Raw genomic sequence first — 22,781 nt, forward strand, 5'->3', positions numbered from 1 at the left:
CCTGGTGCGTGTATAACAAAGGGTTTGTTCTCTCTCATTGAACAACACGGAAAGCATCACATAGGGAAGGAATGAAAGATACTTTATAGAAACAGAGTAACAAGGGATGAAATCACTGACTCCCAGTGGACCTAGCTAACCCAGATAACACACAGTTTATCTCAATGCTGCTTCCAGCACTTAGGGTAGATATTCATTGTATAAAACTACGTTCAGCCTATTTGCTATTTCCAGCAAATGATGGTCCTAACACACCTACAAACAAACACACACACGCATTACTGTGTGGGCCAGGGGCATGGAAGAGTACCTAACTTAAAGTTACAAAAGCCATGCATTTGCTTAGGTTACATGAGAACCCACGGCAAGTAAGGCTGGTTGTTGCATCATCCTCTTATAGGAAGATTAAACAAAGAGGTTGAGTACACAGTAGAATAGCAGTTTTAAGTAAACTCGAGGTATATTAAATCTGGCTGTGAGGGTCATCAAAAGTTCCAGTCTTAGAGTTTAAGAACTATCTTCATAATAACGCATCACCACAGACCTGGGAAAAGCTGCTGCTGACAGCTTGTGCCATTGTTGCTATCAAAAACCCCGCTGAAGCCCAACAGGGTGGCGTACACCCTTAATCTCAGCATGTGGGAGGTAGAGGAAGGTGGATCTCTGAGTTCGAGGCCAGCCTGGTTTCCAGAGCGAGTTTCAGGACAGACTTCAAAGCTACACAGAGAAACCCTGTCCCAAACAAGACAAAACAAAAATCTTAGGTGCATCTGGAAATAAAAACTGGGTCTCGTTGGGCTGAGGGTATAGCTCAACTGGTGGAATGCTTGACCTGAATGCATGAGGCACTGGGGTTGTTCCTCAGCACTGTGTTAAAAACGAAACACAGGAATAGTCACATAAACCTAGAGCCCTAGCACTTGAGACGTAGAGGTGGGAAAACTAAGTTCAAGGCTATCACTGGCCACATACGGAGTTTGAAGTTAGCCTAGGCTACATTCAAAGCTGCCCTCTCAGAAAATGAGTCTTATACAGATGGCCACAGTGGTATGAGTATACACTTCTCAAAAGCAATCCTAGAAACTAAACTCTGGAAACTGAGACAACAGAACAATTTATAGTTCTTTTTTGTCTGTATGTTTTTCAAGACAGGGTTTTTCTGTGTAGCTCTAACTATCCTGGAACTTACTCGGTAGGCTAGGCTGGCCTCAAACTCAGAGCTCTGCCTGCCTCTGCCTCCTGGTGCCAGGACTAAAGGTGTGCACCACCTCCACCAGGCTGTAGTTCTTAAAATAATCATTTCCTACTATTTATATTCACCTAATAAACTCTGAGTCTAATGTGTGGTAGAACTGACATTTTAAATTATGCAAGATCTAAAGTCTAACATTTTCCATGTACTCTTTCCCAGGAAGCTACTGAAAATATATCTCCTGAAGTAAGCTAAGAAAGAAAGATTAAAAAAAAAAATACAGGAAAACAAGAGGCAAAGGGAATTCTCCATGTATGTAAGGAAGGCTCCAGCAGACTCCTCAGGAGTCTAAAATTAATGACATACTGTACAGATCTCGAAAAGGGACTTTAGAGGTCAAGCAGATAACACTGAGGACATAAGCAGCCAAGTAAACCAGGTAAACGATTCCAGGGAAAACAAGGAATTCAGGAAACCACCATTCACCACAGGGCTGAGCTCTGTTAGTATTCACGAAGAAGTAACTACGCAACCATATTCAGACGTGGGGAGAAACAGACCGAGACGTGAAGAAGCAGAAAAAGAACTGATTATCATCATTGCCTGAAGGAAAAACAGGAGGGCTGAGGCAGGGAGAGTCCATTCCAAAGCTACAGAGCAAGTTCAAAGCCCATCTATACTACACGGTGACTGACTCACAGAACAACAGGACTCCAGAGATTTGACATGCGCGGTGTTGTACGCCTTTAATCCCAGCACTCGGGAGACAGAGGTAGGCGGGTCTCTGTGAGTTCGAGGCCAGTCTGGTCTACAGAGTGAGTTCCAGGACAGCCAGGGCTACACAGAGAAACCCTGTCTCAAAAAGCAAATTAACAAAATCAGAGATATGTTAAAAGTATATTTTATATTGGAAAGAGGTTGCTTTGGGCTATAGAGTTGGCTAAGCACGTTTTTGTTCTTACAGAGGACCTGGGTTCAATTCCCAGCATTCACATGATGGCTCCTAACTGTAACTCTAGTTCCATAGGATCTGATGCCCTCTTCTGGCCTCTAAAAGCAACAGACACACACATAGAACACACACACACACATGCAGGTAAAACACTCAAACACATAAAATAATAAATCTAACAAAATTAAGTGGTTGCCTGTGGAGAATAGGGTGGGACCTGGAGAATGCTGTTTTTCAAAGATTTGACTCAGAACTTAATTTTTTAAAGATACTTATTTTTGAAGGTGGTGGTGGGGGGAATGCTATGGTATGCATGTGGCAAGTACCTTTACCTGCTGAGCCATTTCACTAGCCCTAAACTCACAACTATTAAAGAGAGAGAAAAAATTCAAAGATGAGGTGGATCTCAGTGAGTTCGAGGCCAGCCTGATCTACAGAGAGTTCCAGGACAGCCAGGGCTACACAGAGAAACCCTGTCTCTGAAAACAAACAAACAAACAAACAAAAAGATGAAAAAGAAAACAAAGCTCTATCAACTATCTACCTTTAAGGCTTTTCTTGATGGACAATTTAATCTATACCCTTCAACCTAAAAAAAAAAAAAATCTGGTTAACTTAAAAGTTATTATTTATGTCAACTAACTAAAGCACGGTTTTCAAACCCCATTCCTTTTACTGTTGGTTGTGTTTGTTTTTACAAACCTCATTCTTTAGAAGCACTTAAAATAAGCACACACTGATGGGCAGAGACAAACAGAACCTGGCTCCAGACACTTCACTGGGGCTGGATGGTTAAATGTTTACACTGGGATTTTTACCTGAACAAAGGTGTTAGAAAACAGCTGTTTATCATGCCAGGTGTAGGTAACTTTATTCAAGATTGGACAAAAATGATCCCCAAAGTAATATAAATTTAGACACTTTAAAAAAGTCTAGATGTAAAATTTCAAAAGAAAATTGTTTCAGTTTCAAATCAATTTTAAGTCAAAAGCCAGACAAATTTTACAAATCACAAATACTATTTTCATTCTTAAATTCATTATATTTTCAAAGACAGGTCACCAACATTGCTTTGTTCTTTGATACTGGCCATTTGGAATCAATTAACATGATTTATGTCTTTTAAGTTCTGAGTTCGTACCTATCCTGAATATCCTGATATAATTAAAAATATAAATCCAGAAACCACAGTTCTTCCTTCCAGAAGAATTCCAATTATTAAATATAGAGGAAATGAAAGAAATAGAAAAATCACCATTTGAACACCACAGTAGTAAATGCCACAAGCAAGACCTGCCAGGAGATAGGAGAGGCAAACTCTAAGCAGAAACAGGACATTTGCATAGTCTCAAAGTATCTCTAGCAAATACTCAGTCATTACAAAGGAAAGCGGGGTAAGCTCACAGTAGAGAATCCTAGGAGACACCACCTCAGCAGAGTGCTCAGTGAACCACATCGGCAATACACGACAAGACCGGCTATCCTTATGATACAGCGTCACAGAGTGACAGACTACCGAGACGGGACAACTAAATGCAAAATGGGATCTGGAGCAGTTGTAATAAAAAGATTAATAAGATATCGACTTTTAGCTTGCTACTTTAGCTAATATTAAGAGCACATAAAAGATTAACTCTCAATTTTGACAACTGTTTTAGTTAGGGAAGATGTCAAAACAAGGGGGTGGATTGAGGGTACACAGGAACCCTACTGTTTTTACAACTCTTCTGTAACTTTAAAACCATGTTAATAGTTCAAAAAATAACTTAAGATATATATATATATATATACACATATATGTACATGTGTGCATAACGTGTACAGTATGTAAAATTGAAGAATGTGCAGAAACTGGCATCTTGGGCAGCATAGTTAAGCAAAAATGTGTTCTTCTGAATCTGTCACTGTCTTGCTGGCAACACAGTTTCTCCTCTTAAACTTTTAAGTATAATTGTCATATTTTATAGAAAACTTCTTTGAAGGGTGGTTAGGTCTCACTCCTGGCTAGTCTGGCACTCACTATGTAGACCAAGGTGGCCTCAAAATCAGAGAGCCATCGCCTGCTTCTGAATGCTGGGGTTACAGGTGCATGTCACCGTGCCCACCTTAAAAACATTTCTATATTAGGCCAAAAATAAGAGAATCAGGGCTACAGCTGTAGCTCAGCACAGTGCTTGCCAGTATACACAGCCCTGAGTCTGATCCTCAGCACCACAGAAACCAGGCACACACCTGTAACAGAAGGTGAGACAGGAGCATCAGAACTTCCAGGTTGTCCTGGGCTACATACAAAGTTTAAGGCCAACCTGAGATGAAATTCTCTTTCAAAAATAAAACTTGTACATATAAAACACACACATCCCATAGGTAGGTAGGTAGGTAGGTAGGTAGGTAGGTAGGTAGGTAGATAGATAGATAGATAGATAGATAGATAGATAGATAGTGTGTGTCTCACTATGTACCCCTGGCTGGTCAGGAACTCTCTGTAGACCAGGTTGATCTTGCACTCAAGAGATCTACCTGCCTCTGCCTAGATTAAAAGTGTATACCACCAAACCCAGCCAAATAAAATCTTTTAAAAACAAGACTCCTGGATAAAATCATGAAATCTTGAATCACTTATCCTTTTAGTTTTTTGAGACAGGATCTCATGTGGCTCAGGGTGGCCTTAAATTCATTATATAGCTGAAGATGACCTTAAACTTGCAATCTTCCTGCCTCAACCTCCCAAGTGCTGGGACACTATGCTTGGTTTATGCAACATTGAGGACTTAACCCAGGACTTCATGGATGCGAGGCAAACACTCTACTAACTCTGCCACATGCCCAGCCTCCATGTAATATTTTTACTACATTTCTACTCATTATATGTTGGCATTGGTTTGGCTCTATGTGAGTAGAAGGGATGGCTGTAGGTTTACTATTACTAATATACAGGCCCGCTAGTCTAGAAAACAAGTATCACTTTGATATTTTACTAAGAAACTGCTTTTGTTGCAAAAGCAGATACTGTATGCTAGACCTCACTTTAGATTTAAAAGGTAAATTATTTACCTGTCTCTGTATAATAACATATATGGATAACCAAGAAAGGCCCCTTTCTTAAACTTGGTTTAACAAATCAACTGTTACTAATAATAAATAACATCTTTCTTATGAAACAGGCAATTCTATGTAATTTAGTCTATGAAGTAAAGACCAAATTTAAATCTAAAAACCATGAATTTCCTACTTTAGCTATGGCTGATGCATTCCCTGAGCGTAAATCTCCTTTTCCTTTATCAGCTCTACACTGAGCTCAAACCTGCCCCACAGAAACTATTAAATGGAGAATGGTATTGTGAAATCATTGTATTTGTTGCTTTTTGCAGTCGCTATTTATACTAACTGTGGCATTTAGGTTTCATATTTCTATCATAAGGCTCTCTAGAAGTAGCAATAGCCAAAGATATTTTTCTTAAAAAAGCAATTGTAAAAGTGGATCTTTATCCAAATACAACAAAAAAAGCAAGGAAGTCAAATGTCCACAAACATTGTCATTCTTAGGTTAATGTAATTTCCAAACTCACCTTCCCGGTGACTATGAAAAGCAGAAGTGGGAAGAACTCTAACATAACATGCTACACAAAAAGGAGATGATGACTGACTTCAGGAGCCCACTACACACTGCAGGCTATCCCAGTGGGGAAAGGGTGTGACTGTTCAGAACTGCCCATCTAGCTGGCTGCCGGTATTTGATTATATTAAACATAGTACTACAAAATGTACCAAGAAGTAGAGTAGTATTACATTTGTGAACGAAACCGAGGTCCAAGAGTCTAAGCTATAATTTACACAGGAAGCATGTGCAGTCACAATGCACAAAAATGTGACAGTCTGGATGCTTACAAAACAGCCTGTTTGTCTCAGATTATGCTTTGAGAACCTGTCACAGAAAGTCTATTTCCCTCCTGCTGATAAGCAGCAGCCTAGAGACGCCCATGGATTTCTTAAGCAGTGGGTCTACTTGGCAGTACTGGTAACTCCAGTTTCCTGTTCTGTTCAGTCATCTGAAACCCGACAGAACCCAGTAACGCGCTCTTCCAGTCCTCTGCCAGCTTTCCATGTTTTTTCCTTTCAGGTTTTAAGTCAGAAGTTGGAATGTGTTGTTCTTGTCATAACAGGCATTTCAAAAGATGGTAACTAACCAAATCCAAGAGTTCTTTGGCCACATGAGTAGCAGGCTTACCCTTCATTCCAAATTATTTCATAATCCCTTTTTCTCTAATTTCTCCAGTATGGCCTGGATCTTACAGACGGCCTCTTTCCTGGCCTGACGGACAGAGTCCTGGCCCCCAGTTTCAATAGAATCCAGTTCTAACAGTTCCTTCGTCAGCATTTCTTCCAGAAGCCAGTATGCTTTGTCTGTCTTTTTTCCTACAAACTCTTCGACTTCTTGCTCAAGATACTGGACCTTCTCCAGCACATGTATGATTTTTTTAATACTTGGAGGCGTGCCTTCATCTGAAGTGAAACACTCTTCAGGGAGATTATTACTCTGAACTGGATTGCTGGGATGGTCACTGGTGGCATTACCATACAGCTGAGGCTCAGCACTGTATTGGACTTGAGAATCCAGAAGGTCTGAATTCTCATTGTTCGTTGCTCCCGAAGACTCATACTGATGGACACTGCAAGGAAAGCCGTGCCGGCTCAGGCCTTGACCCGACTGGTTATAGGAGTAGGAGGAGTCCTGGGAATGGGAAGACAGGAAGGAGAAAAGCTGCGTCAATGGAGGCCGTCAACATCAGAGAGGTTAGTACACATCTTTCCCCAAACAGGAAAGTACTTGAAAAGATTCCCACCACTAAAACTGCCTCCCACTTTAATCACGAAGAAAAACACTGTTAAGATAAAAAGGGGCCTGGCAGTGGTGGCACACGCCATTAATCCCAGCACTCGGGAGGCAGAGCCAGGCATCCGGATCTCTATGAGTTCGAGGCCAGCCTGGGCTACAGAGCGAGATCCAGGAAAGGCGCAAAGCTACACAGAGAAACCCTGCCTCAAAAAAACATAAATAAATAAATAAAACAAAAAGATAAAAAGGGGAAGCCCTTTCAAGTAAAAGGCACCAAACTCCTAAATATGATGGCTGGAATCTACCTCAATGCAAGTCACTTTTGTGAACACTTCACAATCAATCTTACTACCTCACAATTCATCCAATGACTGAATAATTAGTTTTCCTCCTTAAATAGTAAAAGCCTCAGGAACTCATCCCAAAGCAGACACTGTTCTGTCTGTGGCTTCTGTAAACGACACCACAGATAGTGCTGTGCTACTTTACAGTTTTTCACCTTCTGTCCACATACCATTTGAGGATGTAAAATACATTGCTTGATTCTGTTTAACATTCAGATAGTATCACAGTAAAAAAATAAGCATTTTTCTGTCTTTTTAAAAAAGATGGAGCTGGAGAGATGGCTAGCAGTTAAGAGCACTGGCTGTTCCTCCAGAGGACCCAAATTTGATTATCAGTAGCCACAAGGCAGCTCATAACTGTAACTCTAGTTCCAGGGAATCTGCCTCTAAAGGAACCAGGCACACTCATGGTGCATAAACATATATGTAGCCAGTACATCTATACATAAGAAAAAAAAAGTACAAAAAAGAATCTTTTTTCTAAATACTTTTTTTTTAAGATTTATTTATTTATTATGTACACAGAAGAGGGCACCAGATCTCATTACAGATGGTTGTGAGTCACCATGTGGGTGCTGGGAATTGAACTCAGGACCTCTGGAAGAGCAGTCGGTGCTCTTAACCTCTGAGCCATCTCTCCAGCCCAAGATAAGAATCTTAAAAAAAAAATCCCCGGGGCTGGAGAGATGGCTCAGTGGTTAAGAGCACTGGCTGTTCTTCCTGAGGTCCTGAGTTCAATTCCCAGCAACCACATAGTGGCTCACAACCATCTGTAATGAGATCTGGCGCCCTCTTCTGGCCTGCAGGGACACATGCAGGCAGAGCAAAGTATGCATAATAAATAAATACATCTTTAAAAAAAAAAAAAAATCCCCAAGCAATAGCATCTATAAGAAAAAAACAAAAACATGAATTAAGCTGCACTAATGCTGTAGGGTAGTAATCAACTTTGCAGTTAGTCTCCCTTCACCAATGGCAAATACAGAGACGTGTCATCTTATACTCTCTTAATCACCTAGAGATCAAAAGAACAGCATGTGGAAGGTGTCCTACCTTAGGTTGTTGGGGTGGCGGTGAAGGAGGTGGCTGAGGAGAACTGTTGCCAGGCCAGGCGGAAGCACTTTCTGACATGTAGAGATTCCCAGGTGCGACTGAGGGCGCAGCTGAAGGCCAGGGGTAACGGGCCCCCATCCCATAAGCACCAGAAGCCCAGGCATCATCTTGTGGTCGGACAGTCGATCCTGACTGTGGCACAGTGCGGTTACCATCTCCATAGGGATAATGGGGCAAGGTCATTGCAGGATTCTAGATTGGGAAAAATAAGTATGCAAGTATGCTAGTTGGTCATTGCTTCAAAAAACAAAACAACAAAAAACCTTAAAAGTAATAAAAAATAGCATGGACAGGTCCTGACCTGCTAGTAACTCATTAATCAATTATCTAAAATTCTCCACACCTGAGAAACCTGGACTCCAAAAATACAAAGAACAGAGTTGGTCAAAGACTCAGGAGTAAGACCTAAAATCCACTGGATGAAAGCATTATGTATTTCCCAAAAACACTACAGCTAAATGAAAGAATCCATACACTATAAACGCAAAGACAGTAGAATTCTTCTCAAAACAAACAGAAATAAACATGGCATATTCTTTTTTTTTTTTTTTAAAGTGTTTTGAGACAGGGTTTCTCTCTGCAGCCCTGGCTGTCCTGGAACTCACTCTGTAACTCAGGCTGGCCTCATACTCACAAAGATTCTGTCTCTGCCTACCAAGTGCTGGGATTAAAGGCGTGTACCACCACCGCCTGGTCCAACATGGCATATTCTTACCATATTAATATAAACCTAACGGCACTGGAAAAGCTTAAGTTAGGAAAAGTTCTGAACAACAACTAGAGATTTAGTGTTACATAAGTTAATTGGGGGCTGTAGAAATGTGCCAGAGGTGAAGAGCACACACTGCACTTCTAGAGGACCCTGAGTTCAAGTCCTAGACACCATGTCAGGGGGCTCCCAAACCTGTCACTCCTGTTCCAGGGGCTCTCACATCTCTGGCCTTCGTGAGAACCTGCATTCACGTACACGTGTACAAACACAATCACATGTGCATGTACACACACACACACACACACACATTATTAAAAATAATGAAAAGAAGGGGGCGGACAAAAGAGGAGCCAGGTATGGTGGCATATGTCTTTAGTCCCAGCACTCAGGAAGTAGAGGCAAGCAGACTGCTGTGAGTTTGTGGCCAGTTTGGTCTGTACAGGAAGTTCCAGACACCCAGGGCTACATACTGAGACCTGGTCTTAAAAAGAAAGGAAAAAATTGTAATTGAGGGCTGGTGAGATGGCTCAGTGGGTAGAGGCACTGCTGGGCAAGTCTGGTGACCTGAGTTTGATCCCTGGAACCTACAGAAGGTAAAAAGAGAGAACACACTCCACACAGTTGTCCTCTGACTTCCACACATAGGCTGTGTGCGTGTATCATCCCCAACTCCCATTATGCACACAAACAATAAATATAACTTAGAATTTAAAAGAACTATAATTAAGGTACCTTTGGCCAAAATCCTTCATAGAAAAATCTCTAAACATCCAGTGTTTTCTTTTTTGTTTTGTTTTTGAGGTAAGGCCGCACTATGTAGCCTTGGATCCTCTCAAACTCCAAGGGATTTGCTTGCCTCTGCCACATGATTATTGGGATTAAAGATGTCACCATGCCTGGCTCTAGTTTTCTTAAACTCTTACTTGTATAGATAACTATCTTTGCACTGTTGACGTTTTTCCCTGACGGAAGACTGCTTACCTGTGAAGCAGGATATCCTGGGACCTGACCCCGGAGAGGAGGTGCTTCTGTCTGACAGTCCTGCTGGGAATATATCCAACGAGAGACTGGGGTTGGGCTGTTACCAGGTGAACGGTAAGTGCTTGGAACTTCCGTGGAGTAATTGCTTTGAGTGTAGCCAGGTACATAATAAGCCCCAGAGTATGAGGCAGTATTTGGTCCAGGACCAGGAGGGTATGGTGGACCATATGCTCCATTTGTATAAGAATTCAAACTCTGAAAAAAATGAAAACCAGAGGGAAAGAAAGACAATGAGTTAAAGAGCTGAGATGCACTTACTGTCCAACCTTGGGAACCTTAGGAAGAAAAGGTACCGGTAACTGATGAAAATCTCAGCACCTCGGCAGTCCAGGAAGCGCTCATTCTCTTCCCTATTGTAACCACAGCCATGCACTCAGGCTGTGACTTTAAGTTACATTGCATCAATGGAAGAATCTACTGTGATGATGAAGTGACAAAGTAATGGCCTTCTCAAAGGCGTTCACAAATATAATTCACAAGTACAAATCTAGTAGCAGAGAACTCGGATCCAGAAGGTGACCCTAGGAAACCTGGGGGACTAGCTAGAGGAAAAAAAGTACCTCTATGAGAAAAAAAGTGCCACTATATAAAAGAAAGGATAAAGAGAGAAATCCTAGCCCTCACCCTGTAATTACTCTTAGCTTCAGTTTCTCTAACAGAAACATCAAGAGCCTAAACTTACCTTGCAGGATTACTGAGAAAATTAAGGGAGATAACAACATGCTCAACAGATGGTGATTACATTGCTGTAAGTATTATGACGAGTTCAGGAAATGAACCCAAGTCTGATTCTACAGTCCATATTGAACAATGAAACCACCCTGCTTCCCAGATAACACCAACAACAGACAACAAACTCCTCAGTATACTGTTTACTAGTGTGGTTGTTGCTTTAAACAACACTGTGGACTAAACCCATGGCCTTGTATATGCCAGACAAGTGTTACCAAGATACAGTGCCAGTTCCTTTTCCGTGGTTTTAAATCATCTCCCCAGACTATTACATTGCTAATACCCAGAATCCTGCTTAGTGCTCCAAATAAGATTAAAGCGAAGCCCTAAACTTAAACTACTACTTTAATGTTTTCTGTTCTTTTCTGTGTGCGTGCATGTGTGTGTGTGTGTGTGTGTGTGTGTGATGTGGAGGAGACATGCATGTGCCACAGCATCCTTTTGGAGGTCAAAAGACAATCTAGAATGTAAGTCCTTTCTTTCACTTGTCTGTGAACTTGTTTGACAGTCTCTTAGTCCCTGTTTTATACCCCTGGCTAGGGGTTACAGACATGGCTGCTGCATTTAGCCTCTGTGTGGCTCTGGGAATCCAAATCCAGGCCATCATGGTTGCATGGCAGACACTCTGTCCACTGAGCCATCTCCCCAGCCCCAGTTAGCTTTTACAATTGTAAAATCATGTTTTCTTGTAACCACTGCTGTCTCTGACCCTTTTCAGGACTAAGGAGGATGAGGCAGAAGACAGACAGCCTGGCCAGTATTAGTAGGACCTGTTTCAAAAGACAAATTAACAAGAGAAACAAAATAAAACTGCTCAAAGGATTGCATGTGTCAGGGACAAGAAGAGATTAAAGAGCCAAGTAATATTTCCCCAGAAGCCCTTGAGGTGTTCAGGCTGAAAAAGGTACAGATTTGATAAGACATCATGTGACTTTTTGGTGTGTAACTTGGCTTCCCAAGGAAATCATTCAACTGGAAAAAAGTCACAGGTATGAAGTAGCTCATGTACATTATTTGTAATTACACAAAAAAGACAGGGTAGGAGAGAAGGCTCAGTGGTTAAGGCACTGGCTGTTCTTCCAGAGGACCCAGGTTCAGTTTTCAGCACCCACATGGTGCTGTGTAACTCCAGTTCCAGGGGATCTGATGGCTTCTTCCAGCCTCTATGGGCACTGTATACATGTGGTGGACATACATACAAGCAGGTAAAGCATCCATAGCTATAAAATAAAAATAAGGAACTTTTTTTTTTTTTTGGTTTTTCGAGACAGGGTTTCTCTATGTAGCTTTGCGCCTTTCCTGGAACTCACTTGGTGCGCCACCACCACCCAGCAAAATAAGGAACTCTTTAAAAAATTAGTTACACAAAATATAGAATCTAAAGCTGGGCAGTGGTGGTGCACACCTTCAATCCCAGCACCATGGAGGCAGAGGCAGGCGGACCTCTGTGAGTTCAAAGCCAGCCTGGGCTACAGAGTGAGTTCTAGGACAGCCAGAGCTACAGAGACCTTGTCTTAAAAAAACCGGAAAAAAAAATTATATACATAACATGTTTCGTGTGTCCTGTATAATGAAATGACTAAATAGATAAAAACTATTCTTATTTTTTTGTTTTTGTTTTTTTTTTTTTTAAGGAAGTTTCAGAAATTTTATTTACTTTTACTTCATGCACATTGGTGTTTTGCCTATAGCCGTGTGAGGGTGTCAGACCCCCTGGAAGTGGAGTTACAGACAGCTGTGAGCTGCCACATGGGTGCTGGGAATTGAACCTGGGTCCTCTACAAGAACAGCCAGTGCTCTTAACCACTGAGCCATCTCTCCAGTCCCAAGGACTATTCTTTGAAGGAATTTTATTCAATCTGTTGTTGGAAACAAAGTAAGTTTAATTTTAGAATCGTTTCCTTGTAAGAATTCTTTCTTTTTTTTTTTTGAAACAGGTCTCATTATGTGGCTTAACTGTCCTGGAACTTGCTACATAGTCAGGGATGGCCTTGAACTCAAGAGATCCTTCTGCCTCTGCCTCTTGTGTATTGGGATTAAAGGTGTGTGCCATCCCCTCAGCCAGGTTGCAGAAGCTGCTCAGTGTCTGTGTCCTGCTCTTGTTCTCCTGGCTTAGTGGAGACAAGCCTCTGCGGCAAACATACTCCACTAGATCATTGGGCAAGCCAAGAAGCATCCCAGCTTGATCCCTCTCTCCGTAGTTACTGAAGCAGGAGGTGTTGGAGCAGCACTGTATGTACTGTACAGCCCAGATGTCGGCTGTGACAGGAAGAATAAACCAGAACCTTGGAACAAACTGGGTCCCAAAAACAATACAAAGTCTACTCAGTGAAACAATTACAGCAAACTGAAGAAAGAAGGCCCCGACTTCTGAACTATGAAGTCCATTATAAAGCTAATAAAAATGAAGGTCTTTCAGAAGCCATCTGCACTTAACCAGGAATATTTCTCCTCTGAATGCATGAAATCATGTTGATTTTTTTGAAGTTTATTACACTGATAAAAAAAATCTCTGAAACTTGATACATGCCATTATTTTTTTAATTTGTTTGTTTGTTTTTGAGACAGGGTTTCTCTGTGTAGCTTTGGAGCCTGTCTGGATCCTGCTCTGTACACCAGGCTGGCCTCGAACTCACAGAGATCTGCCTGCCTCTGCCTCCTGAGTGCTGGGATTAAAGGCGTGCCTACCACCACCCGGCAATACATGTCACTATTTAGCACTGAAAATCCATATGGGACTTTATAGAAATTTAAAGGAAAAAAAAGTGTGTGTCCCCATGCCTGGTGATATCTACTTCTTTACTTCTTTACTGTGTGTGCAACAGTGGTGAGGTCATATGTGCACATATACTGCAGCACACAATGAGTCCAGAGGACACCTGGTGAGAGCTGTCTCCTCCAGCACGTGGACTCCAGGACCTGAACTGGGTGATAAGCCTTGATGACAAGTACCTTTACCCACTGAGGTATCTGGCTGGCACTCCCTTGTGAAGTTTAGTCATGCTATGTATATCAGTCACTTTTCTATTGCCATGATAAAACACTCTGACCAAGGCAACTGAAGAGGAGAGTTCATGTGGGCTTTTGGTTCCAGAGGGTGAGTCCATTGTGGTGGATCGGAGGCACAGAAGCTGGAGCAGTAAGCTGAGAGCCATAATCTTAAACTATAAGCACAAAGCAGAAAGAGTGAGCTCGGAGTGACTCAAGTCTTTAAACCCTCAAAGTCCTCCCCAGTGAGATACCACTTAAATCTCGAAAACAGTACCACCAATTGGGGACCAAGTATTCAAGTGCCAGAGCCTATGGGGACAGTCTCATTTAAACCACCACAATATGGTAGTTAAGTTTACTTACAAGCAGTAAAATATGCTATTTGATATTTGCTTCAAAATATTCTAAGAAAATACCCCAAAGATAAAGACAATATGGTCAAGTGCTGAGACTTGTGGATGCTGAGAGAACATTTATTTCTACTTTTGTTTAATATGGAAGGGAGGAGGGAGAAGCTGGGTGTGGTGATCAGAGGCCCATACACAATTCCTGCACTCAAGAGGCTGAGGGGAAGTTCTGTCAGGGAGTCTGTATGCTGCACAGGACAGGCAAGCACACAAGTGTGCAACAGGGCAGCAGAGAGGGCTCACGGGGTAAAAGGGCCTGTTTTGCAAGCCTAATGACGTGAGTTTAACCCCTAGAGCCCAGGGAAAAGGCTCCTGAGAGCTGTCTCTGACTTCCACAAGTGCACTGTGCACACTCCCACCCACACCCAGCACACATCACACACACCCAGAATGCTAAAATACGGATGAAAACATTTAGGAAACGTACTGTTTCAGGTGTGTACAGATGACACAGGGAAGGCTGAAGATGCACTCCCCACATATAACCATGTTAGAGCGGCACAAGCAGTTACTTAGGCTCTCTCCCTACTTCTCAGTTTCGCGTACACGTCTGTCTGCGACGGGCCTTACTCTGCAATCACTGTGAAGCCTGTGCTGGTGCTGAACTTGGGGTTCTCCTTATCTCTGCTTCTGCATCCTTTCCTCCCCCTCCTTTTTTTTGTTTTGAGACAGGGTTTCTCTGTAGCTCTGCCTGTCCTAGAATTTACTCTGTAGACCAGACCTTGAACTTTTGAGTTCAAGGCCAGCCTGCCTCTGCCTCCTGAGTGCTGGGATTAAAGGCGTGGACCACCACCTCTTGGACAGTTTTCTTAAGGCATGATCATGACTAATTTTTCCTTCAGTATCTCAGCCATCTCAGGAACCATCTTAAGTAAATCGGCCAGGCAGTGATGGCACACGCCTTTAATTCCAGCACTGGGAGGCAGAGGCATGCGGATCTCTGTGAGTTCAAGGCCAGCCTGGGCTACAGAGTTCCAGGAAAGGTGCCCAAAAAAACTACAGAGAAACCCTATCTCGAAAAACAAACAAAAAAAACAAGGTAAATCCGCCACTTCCATATCTGCCATTTGCAAAATCGGCGCTTCTGGGTCTTTGTTAATAGCTACAATTACCTGTTGTCCTTCATCCCAGCTAAATACTAGATGGCTCTAGACATCCCGACAGCAATATAAAGTTCTGGTGCTACTACTTGTCCTGTCTGACCAGCCTGCATGCCGTTAGGAACAAAGCCAGCATCGAGAGCAGCATGGAAGCACCGACTGCACCGTGTAGTTGACTTACGAGTCATCTGACAACTTCAAACTCAGACCCCAGACGCTACCACTTTGGCACCAGTTCTAGTCAATCCATGTCTAGTTTAGCCATGCTCCTACTCCTGCTGGCACAGAACGTGGTGCCTTTCCTGAACTGGAACTACCCCCACTTGTTGCTGCAGCCTCCAAAGTTGTTCCCTGAGAGCCAGGCAGTGGTGGCACATGCCTTTAATCCCAACAGGCAGAGGCAGGCGGATTTCTGAGTTCAAGGCCAGCCTGGTTTACAGAGTGAGTTCCAGGACAACCAGGGCTACACAGAGAAACCCTGTCTTGGAAAAACATAAAATAAATAAATAAAAAAGCTTTAAAATTTTTTTTTAAAGTTCCCTGAAAAGGAAACATCTTCATTTTTCTGTCATCACACTTCACTGTTTATAAAGTATTTCCTGCATAGATAGTGTCATAAATGTGTCATGTGACTTGATCTCAATGATGTCAGAAATTGGGGAATATCAAGTTTGGGTGCTACTCTGGGCCAAAGGTTCTTTCACAAGGCAGACACTCCAGCACAGATGTTGTGTAACTGAACTGCTTCTGAGTTTCCAAAGTCAATGGTGTTCGTTCCTCTGGAAGAAGGCCTTTATATGCATCATGCTAAGCCACCAGGACTTTTGCCACACCAGCTACTTTACCATTTTGTCACATTTGGTTCCAGCCACCAAGTGAGACACTTCACCTCCAAGATGCTTGGCTGCAGTGATGGTATTTAACAAAACAGGTGTTACAGAATCACTTGCATATTCAGCTATTACCAAGGTACCGTGAAATCAGAGCAACCCAGAGCTGCAGAACTTCACACCAGACAAAATCCCCACAGAGAAAAGGGCAAGTGGACACAAACTCTCATCCTTTACCAAGAAGCTATCTGCAGTTAGTACCTGCAGAGAAAGGGAAAATCAGTATTCTCCAACGGAGCAACACTGGGTGTATCAACTACACTCCAGGGCAGGTCCCATGTCCAGGGGTGTTGGCCCACACAAAGTTCTGGTTTTTTGTGTGTCTCTTTTTTCTCTGTGTAGCTTTGCGCCTTTCCTGGATCTCTCTCTGTAGACCAGGCTGTCCTGGACTCACAGAGATGCGTCTGCCTCTGCCTCCCAAGTGCTGGGATTAAAGGCGTGTGCCACCACTGCCGAGCTTGTGTGTTCTTTTTGGGTTTTTTTGCTTTGTTTTGTTTTGGTCTTATTGGTATCTGTTTTTATTTTCTTTTTTGGGTACATAGGGAGGTGGGGAGAGCTGGGAAGAACTGGGTAACAGAAAAGAATATGATCAAACTATATTGAGTGAAAAAATTTAATAAAATAAAAAATGAAAGTGTTAAAACGAAACCCATTATTATATATACTTAATACATGCTAATAATTTTTCAAGTTGAAGCTTGCTAGAGTGCTTACCTAGTATTCATGAAGCTCTGGGTTTGATCCCTAACAATGAATAAACCTGGGTATGGTAACAGGGGCCTGTAATCCTAGTACTTAGGAGATGGAGCCATAAGAATCAAGAAGTTCAAGGTGATCCTCAACTACATACAATTTCAGGCCATCCTATGCTACATAAAACTGTCTTTAAAAAAAAAAAAGGAAGAAAAGACAGAAAAAAAATCTCAATTTTCAACCATACCTGGCCTTGTAACTCTGGTCTCACAGGATATGCACTTGGGTATGGGGCCCTCGGTCGCACAGAATTCCAGTAGTTAGAATTATAGCCAGGATATGGTGGCTGTTCCTAAGGAAAACGGGAAAACAAGTTAATTTCAGAAGCATCCTTTCTGTTGTCGATGCCTTCTTTTGAACCAGTTTCCCTCTGTCCGCCAGGCCAGCCTGAGACTGGCTATGGCACCAGGGCTGGCATCAAACTTGCAATCTTTCTGCCTCTACCTTCCCAGCTAGAATCACAGGTGTGCATTACCATGCCCAAGTCACTCTTTTTTTTGTGTTTTGTTTTGTTTTGTTTTTCAAGACAGGGTTTCTCTGTGTAACAGCCCTGGCTTTCCTGGAACTCTTCTGTAGACCAGGCTGGCCTTGAACTCAGAGATCCTCCTGCCTCTGCTTCCTGAATGCTGGGAATAAAGGCGTGCACCACCACTGCCTGGCCCAATTCACTCTCAATAATGGTTAGATAGCAAAGTAGATACTTCTAACAAGAGGCAAGATAATGGAGATCAAAAAGAGCAGACATAAAAAGGAGCCCTAATATAAAGCCACTATAAAAGGAGAAAAATAAAATAAAATAAAGCCACTATCACCATTATTAAACTTAAAAAGATAAAGTACACCGTATATCACAAGCCCCAGAACAAAACAACTGTTGGAGAGCTGGTAAAGGCTGGTCTCGTGCATTACACACCACACCGAAATGATAATAGAAGAATTCTATGTCAAGATGACCAGCAAACCACAGGCAGTGGTTTGCCTTTTCCCAATTCCAGTCACTACCTCTGTCAGCACATGTTGAGTATACCCAACTGAAAACCTGAAATCCAAACTGCTCTAATTTTGGATATTTTGAGCTTTGATATGACATCCCAAGAGGAAAAAGTCACACTTGACCTCATGTGATGAGCTGCAGTCAAAAGGCATGTAATGGACAGGGAGAGTGGCTCAGTGGCAGAGCACTTACCAAGCTCATTCAAGGCTCTGGGTTCTATTCCCAGCACAGCAAAACAAACAAAATGCAGAGGCATTAACATGGTGTATAGTTACCTTCAAAGCCTTGTGTAAAAGTTGTACATAATGAATTTCATGTTTAGATTCAGGTCCTGCCTTCAAAATAACTCATTATGTTTATGAGGTATCTTTTAAAAATCTGAAACCTGAAATACTTCTGGTGCCAAACATTTCAGATAGGAGATATTTAGCCTGTTCAACCAGTACAACATAAAATTATTTGTCACTCTTTAGAATACTGACTCAACAACATTGGAACATGGAACTATTACTGCTCAAGTTAACTACAAGGACGTACATCTGTTTCTTTGTATTCTAGTACTTTCTCCTATGGCTAAGCTTTCTGCTTATGACCTAGAACTTTAGTGCCATCAATTCTATAGAACAGTCACCATTTGAAAGAGTAAGTCTAGCTGTGATAACATCATCTTTTCAGGCTCTTCTTCAAATAAACTGCAGTAAGCCACTATACTCTTGTAAGAATCTTCCAAACCAATTCTTACACCTTTCTAAAGTACTGACTGCTAGCTTAAGACATGACATGTTTATTATTCAGTAAGGTGAGTTACTTTGCTTTGAACTTACAGCTCAAGTGTACTTTGGCTCATAACAAACCATTTTTATTTCCTTTAAAGAAGAGGGTTTTTGTGTTAGTTTTTGTGGTTTGTTGGTTTTGCTGGATTAAACCTGGAGTTATAGTTTATCTACACTCTCTTCCATGACTTTAACTCATGAGTAAAGACATGAGAAGACATGGGCTGAAGCCGACTGCCCCAGAGGTGGTGAAGCTAAGCCTATAAATCTTCAAAATTCCACCAAGGGTCTGGCCTTCCAGCTGACTTTATAAGGTTCACTTTTACCAGTATCCCCCACACTACTTATTTCCTCTCTTCCCAACTGAATTTCCTGACACCACAGTCCCTTGCTTTCCTTTCTTCAGATAGACTCACCTCACAAAACCCAAACCCTGTGGAAATGCAGTTATCCACTGTGCAGAGAAAACACAACCAGCTCTCCAGTTTGTTTTTCGTTTAGTTTCTTTTTTTCTTCCCACACTGGGGATTAAACCCAGAATTTTGTGATGCTAGGCAAGTATTCTACCAGCATGGTACATCCCTAGCTATTTGTTATTTTTGTTTTGAGACAGGGTTCTACAGAGTTGCCAGGCTGGTCTGGAAACTTCTACCCTTTCAGCTTAAGCTTCCTCAAGAGATGGGTTGCCTGCCTGGACCACACACTCTTCTCCTGTTTTCGCTTTGCACTGTTAGCCTAAGTCTCAAGAAGGCACCCAGCGCTGCTGAGAATCACAGAGACTCCTCAGTAGCCTTGCTCTCACTCTCCACAGGGTTTCTCTGTGTAGTTTTGGTGCCTGTCCTGTTCTTGCTCTGTAAACCAGGCTGGCCTTGAACTCAGAGATCAGCCTGCCTCTGCCTCCTGGAGTGCTGGGATTAAAGGTGTGTACCACGGGGCGGTGGTGGGGCACGCCTTTAATCCCAGCACTCAGAGTTCAAGGCCAGCCTGGTCTACAAAGTGAGTTTCAGGAAAAGGGTCAAAAAGCTACACAGAGAAACCCTGTCTGGAGAAACCAAAAAAAAAACAAAAACAAACAAACAAACAAACAAAACAACAACAACAAAAACAAATGCCCATTATACATTATACATTTCCAGTTTTATCTCAGATTACTATGTGCACAGCTTGACTCCAACCAAACTTTACAACTCACCACACGACACCAAACTTTAGCTTTTGCAAGTCTTTCCCTAACTTTTTATCTCTACCCCCAGAAAACAGACTTTTAGTTTGATAATAAAGCAAACTCAATAGAAGCCAGTTGGCAGGGCTGGAGAGATGACTCAGAGGTTAAGAGCAATGACTGCTCTTCCAGAGGTCCTGAGTTCAATTCCCAGCACCCACATGGTGGCTCACAACCATCTGCAATGAGATCTGGCACTCTCCTCTGTGTACATAATAAATAAATAAATCTAAAAAAAAAAAAAAAAAAGAAGCCAGTCGGCAGTTTAAAGATCAACTCCTTTTCCTCATCAACTGATCTGTAATTTGGGTACTTAAAAAGGTTGAATACTTCATCACTAGATCATGTGATTGAAGTCCAACGGCCTATTCCATTCTGCTTACTCAATCAGCACAGAAAACATGGATTCTTCTTTACGTTAACCTCTTAAGACTGCATGTTTTTATTCTTACACAATTTTTAGAGAAATACTTAGCCCACCTTTAAAAGTATACAATTCAGTGGTCTTTAGGGTACTCAAAATCGTGAAGCCATTATCACTAACTTCAGAACACTGTATTGCTTCGGAGCCCAGTTTTTCAACACGTCTTTCCCGTCCCCAACCCCAGGGTCTCTAGGAACTGCTTACTCTGGCACTATATATACATGGAGTCACACAATATGAAACCAAAATCCTTGTGACTAGCTTCACCCACCATGTATGATGTATTCAAGGTTCATCCATGTTGAAACAAACATGTATAGGAACTTCATAACTTTCTGGATGTTATGTTCTAAAACATATGCCATGTTTGCTAATCCAGCCATCAGTTGATAACTATATGTTACTTCCAATTTTGGCCATTGTGAGTAATGATGCTATAAAGATGTGTTAAAATTTTTTATGTGCACGTTTTCCGTTTCTTTTTTGTTTTTGTGTTATTTGTTTATTTGAAACAAGGTCTTACCATGTAGCTCCGACCGTCCTGGAACACACTATGCAGACCAGGCTGGCCTGACTCTGCCTCCTGAGTGCTAGGAATAAAGGCATGCACCACCAACTGATTTCCACTTTTTTTTTTTTTTTTTTTTTTTTTTTTTGGTTTTTCGAGACAGGGTTTCTCTGTGTAGCTTTGGAGCCTGTCCTGGAACTCTGCAGACTAGGCTGGCCTCGATCTCACAGAAATCCGCCTGCCTCTGCCTCCCAGTGCTGGGATTAAAGGTGTGGGCCACTTTTTTAGTATACTTAATAAGTGGATCTGCTGGATCATAAGCTAATACTATGCCACAAATTTTAGGAACTACCCAGCTATTTCCCACGAACTGTACTATTTTGTAATCCCGTCATTAATATGTGAGAATTCTGTAATTCATTTTCAGCAAATAAAGATGTTATGAAGGCCAAAAGATGTGTGCCACCGTCCTATAATAGCTCCATACAAGGAGAAACTAGAAATACATTTTTGGCACGTATACATGTAATAAAATGTTACAGGTCCAAACATATTAAGCAAGTTAATCTCTCAGAGCCTTCTTCATTCAAAGATAGGGAAGCATGAACAACATCTGTCTTTCCGTCTTGTGGTGATTAAATAGAACATAAAGGTAGTACTTTGCAACATTGATTATTCGTGATTCAATCCCAGGCAAAGCTTTAGCGATAAGGGATTAAATGGCCAGTACCCCCAGCCCACCCCCGGCCCGTTCAACCCCACCCCGCGGGAGGGGCTGCTGAGTAACCACTAGGGCTGCCGCTGCCCTAGCCCTAGCCACGCAGGATAAATTGTTACAGCCCGATCCCTCTAAACCTACGCTCTCGGGAGAGCGATCCTGCAGCCTGCTACTTAAAAGCCTAGGAAGTCAGCGCAGAATCATTTTTGCTTTCTTGATGTGAACAAGCACCCCGATGATGGCTGAAGTAAACACGAAGGGACGCACGGAACAGAACACAAGCAAACATGTATGTCCCCCCCCCCCTTCACGTCTCCAATCCCTGTCTCGGCACCCTCCTCGGAAGAACAAATAATCACAAACCTGAATCGTAGCAAACCCTAAGTCTAAAAACCCCCCCAATGGTCCTCACCTCCGCCCAAGACTTCCCTACTGGATCCCCGGGAAGGACTGCGAAGCTTACCTGGTGTCCGCCTCCGGCTCTGCTCGGCTCTGCCCAGGCGCCTCCAGAGGGGTAGTAGGCATCGCCACCTGCGCCTTCTCCGGGCCAGGTGGTCTCGGCCGGGGCGCCCCCGCGCCCTCGCCAGGAAACGGGAGGCTGGGGAGGCTCGGGGCGAAGAGGAGGGTATAAGGGCGGAGGGACGTGCACCGGGACATCGCCTCCGCCGGGCCCATAGTAGCGGCCGTACGAAGAAGGGCCGTCACTGGGGCCGTAGCCCGAGCGCCTCAGGGCCGACATGGGCTCCGCTGCCGCGAAGCGCTTCCCGCCCCCCACGGCCGGCCCATCGCGCAGGCGCATGCGGAGGACAAGCACTGGCTGGCGGAGAAAGGGGTCGGACGACGGCAGCCAATCCGGAGCCGGCCCTACCCCTAGCACGCCGAGCGCCGGGAGGAGATGGACCGTAGCCGTCACTCCGGGAAAGCCAAGCGCGGCGCCGCGCTCGTCACGCAGGGCAAAACGCATGCTCTCCGCCCTCGGTCCCCTGAGCCTGCACTCCACTCCACTGCCCAGAGAGCAAGAGAGAGAGAGGTGCCTGCGATCGCACGCCCGGCACGCCTTTTTATGTAGACGGACGCG

At 43.0% G+C, this 22,781-nt stretch overlaps 1 protein-coding gene and 1 pseudogene across 2 annotated transcripts; one reads left to right on the plus strand and one right to left on the minus strand.

Annotated features, from left to right (window-relative positions):
* Nucleotides 1-2,989: 2,989 nt before the first annotated feature.
* Bag4 (BAG cochaperone 4) lies at nucleotides 2,990-22,679 on the minus strand. Of its 2 annotated transcripts, XM_052751897.1 has the most exons (5): nucleotides 22,167-22,679; nucleotides 17,252-17,356; nucleotides 10,132-10,386; nucleotides 8,379-8,630; nucleotides 2,990-6,876 (listed from the first exon to the last, which is right to left on the minus strand). In XM_052751897.1, exons 1-5 carry the CDS (start codon nucleotides 22,665-22,667, stop codon nucleotides 6,391-6,393), a joined length of 1,599 nt encoding a protein of 532 aa, XP_052607857.1. In that variant the 5' UTR covers nucleotides 22,668-22,679; the 3' UTR covers nucleotides 2,990-6,390. The 2 variants fall into 2 exon arrangements, with proteins under 2 accessions (XP_052607857.1, XP_052607858.1); XM_052751898.1 differs by lacking the exon at nucleotides 17,252-17,356.
* Nucleotides 11,750-16,760, plus strand: LOC128119438 (cytochrome c oxidase subunit NDUFA4-like; annotated as a pseudogene).
* Nucleotides 22,680-22,781: the final 102 nt, after the last annotated feature.

Source organism: Peromyscus californicus, unplaced genomic scaffold (assembly GCF_007827085.1).
Source record: "Peromyscus californicus insignis strain IS unplaced genomic scaffold, ASM782708v3 Scaffold_23__1_contigs__length_62951481, whole genome shotgun sequence".
Classification (NCBI taxonomy): domain Eukaryota; kingdom Metazoa; phylum Chordata; class Mammalia; order Rodentia; family Cricetidae; genus Peromyscus; species Peromyscus californicus.

Excerpts from the sequence above, each read along its gene's own strand:
- Bag4 (XM_052751897.1), bottom strand. The coding sequence starts at position 22,667 with ATGCGTTTTGCCCTGCGTGACGAGCGCGGCGCCGCGCTTGGCTTTCCC. Across the intron at positions 17,357-22,166 it reads GAGCCGGAGGCGGACACCAG|GAACAGCCACCATATCCTGG; the intron begins GTAAGCTTCGCA and ends CGTTTTCCTTAG. Across the intron at positions 6,877-8,378 it reads CGCCACCCCAACAACCTAAG|GACTCCTCCTACTCCTATAA; the intron begins GTAGGACACCTT and ends TCCCATTCCCAG.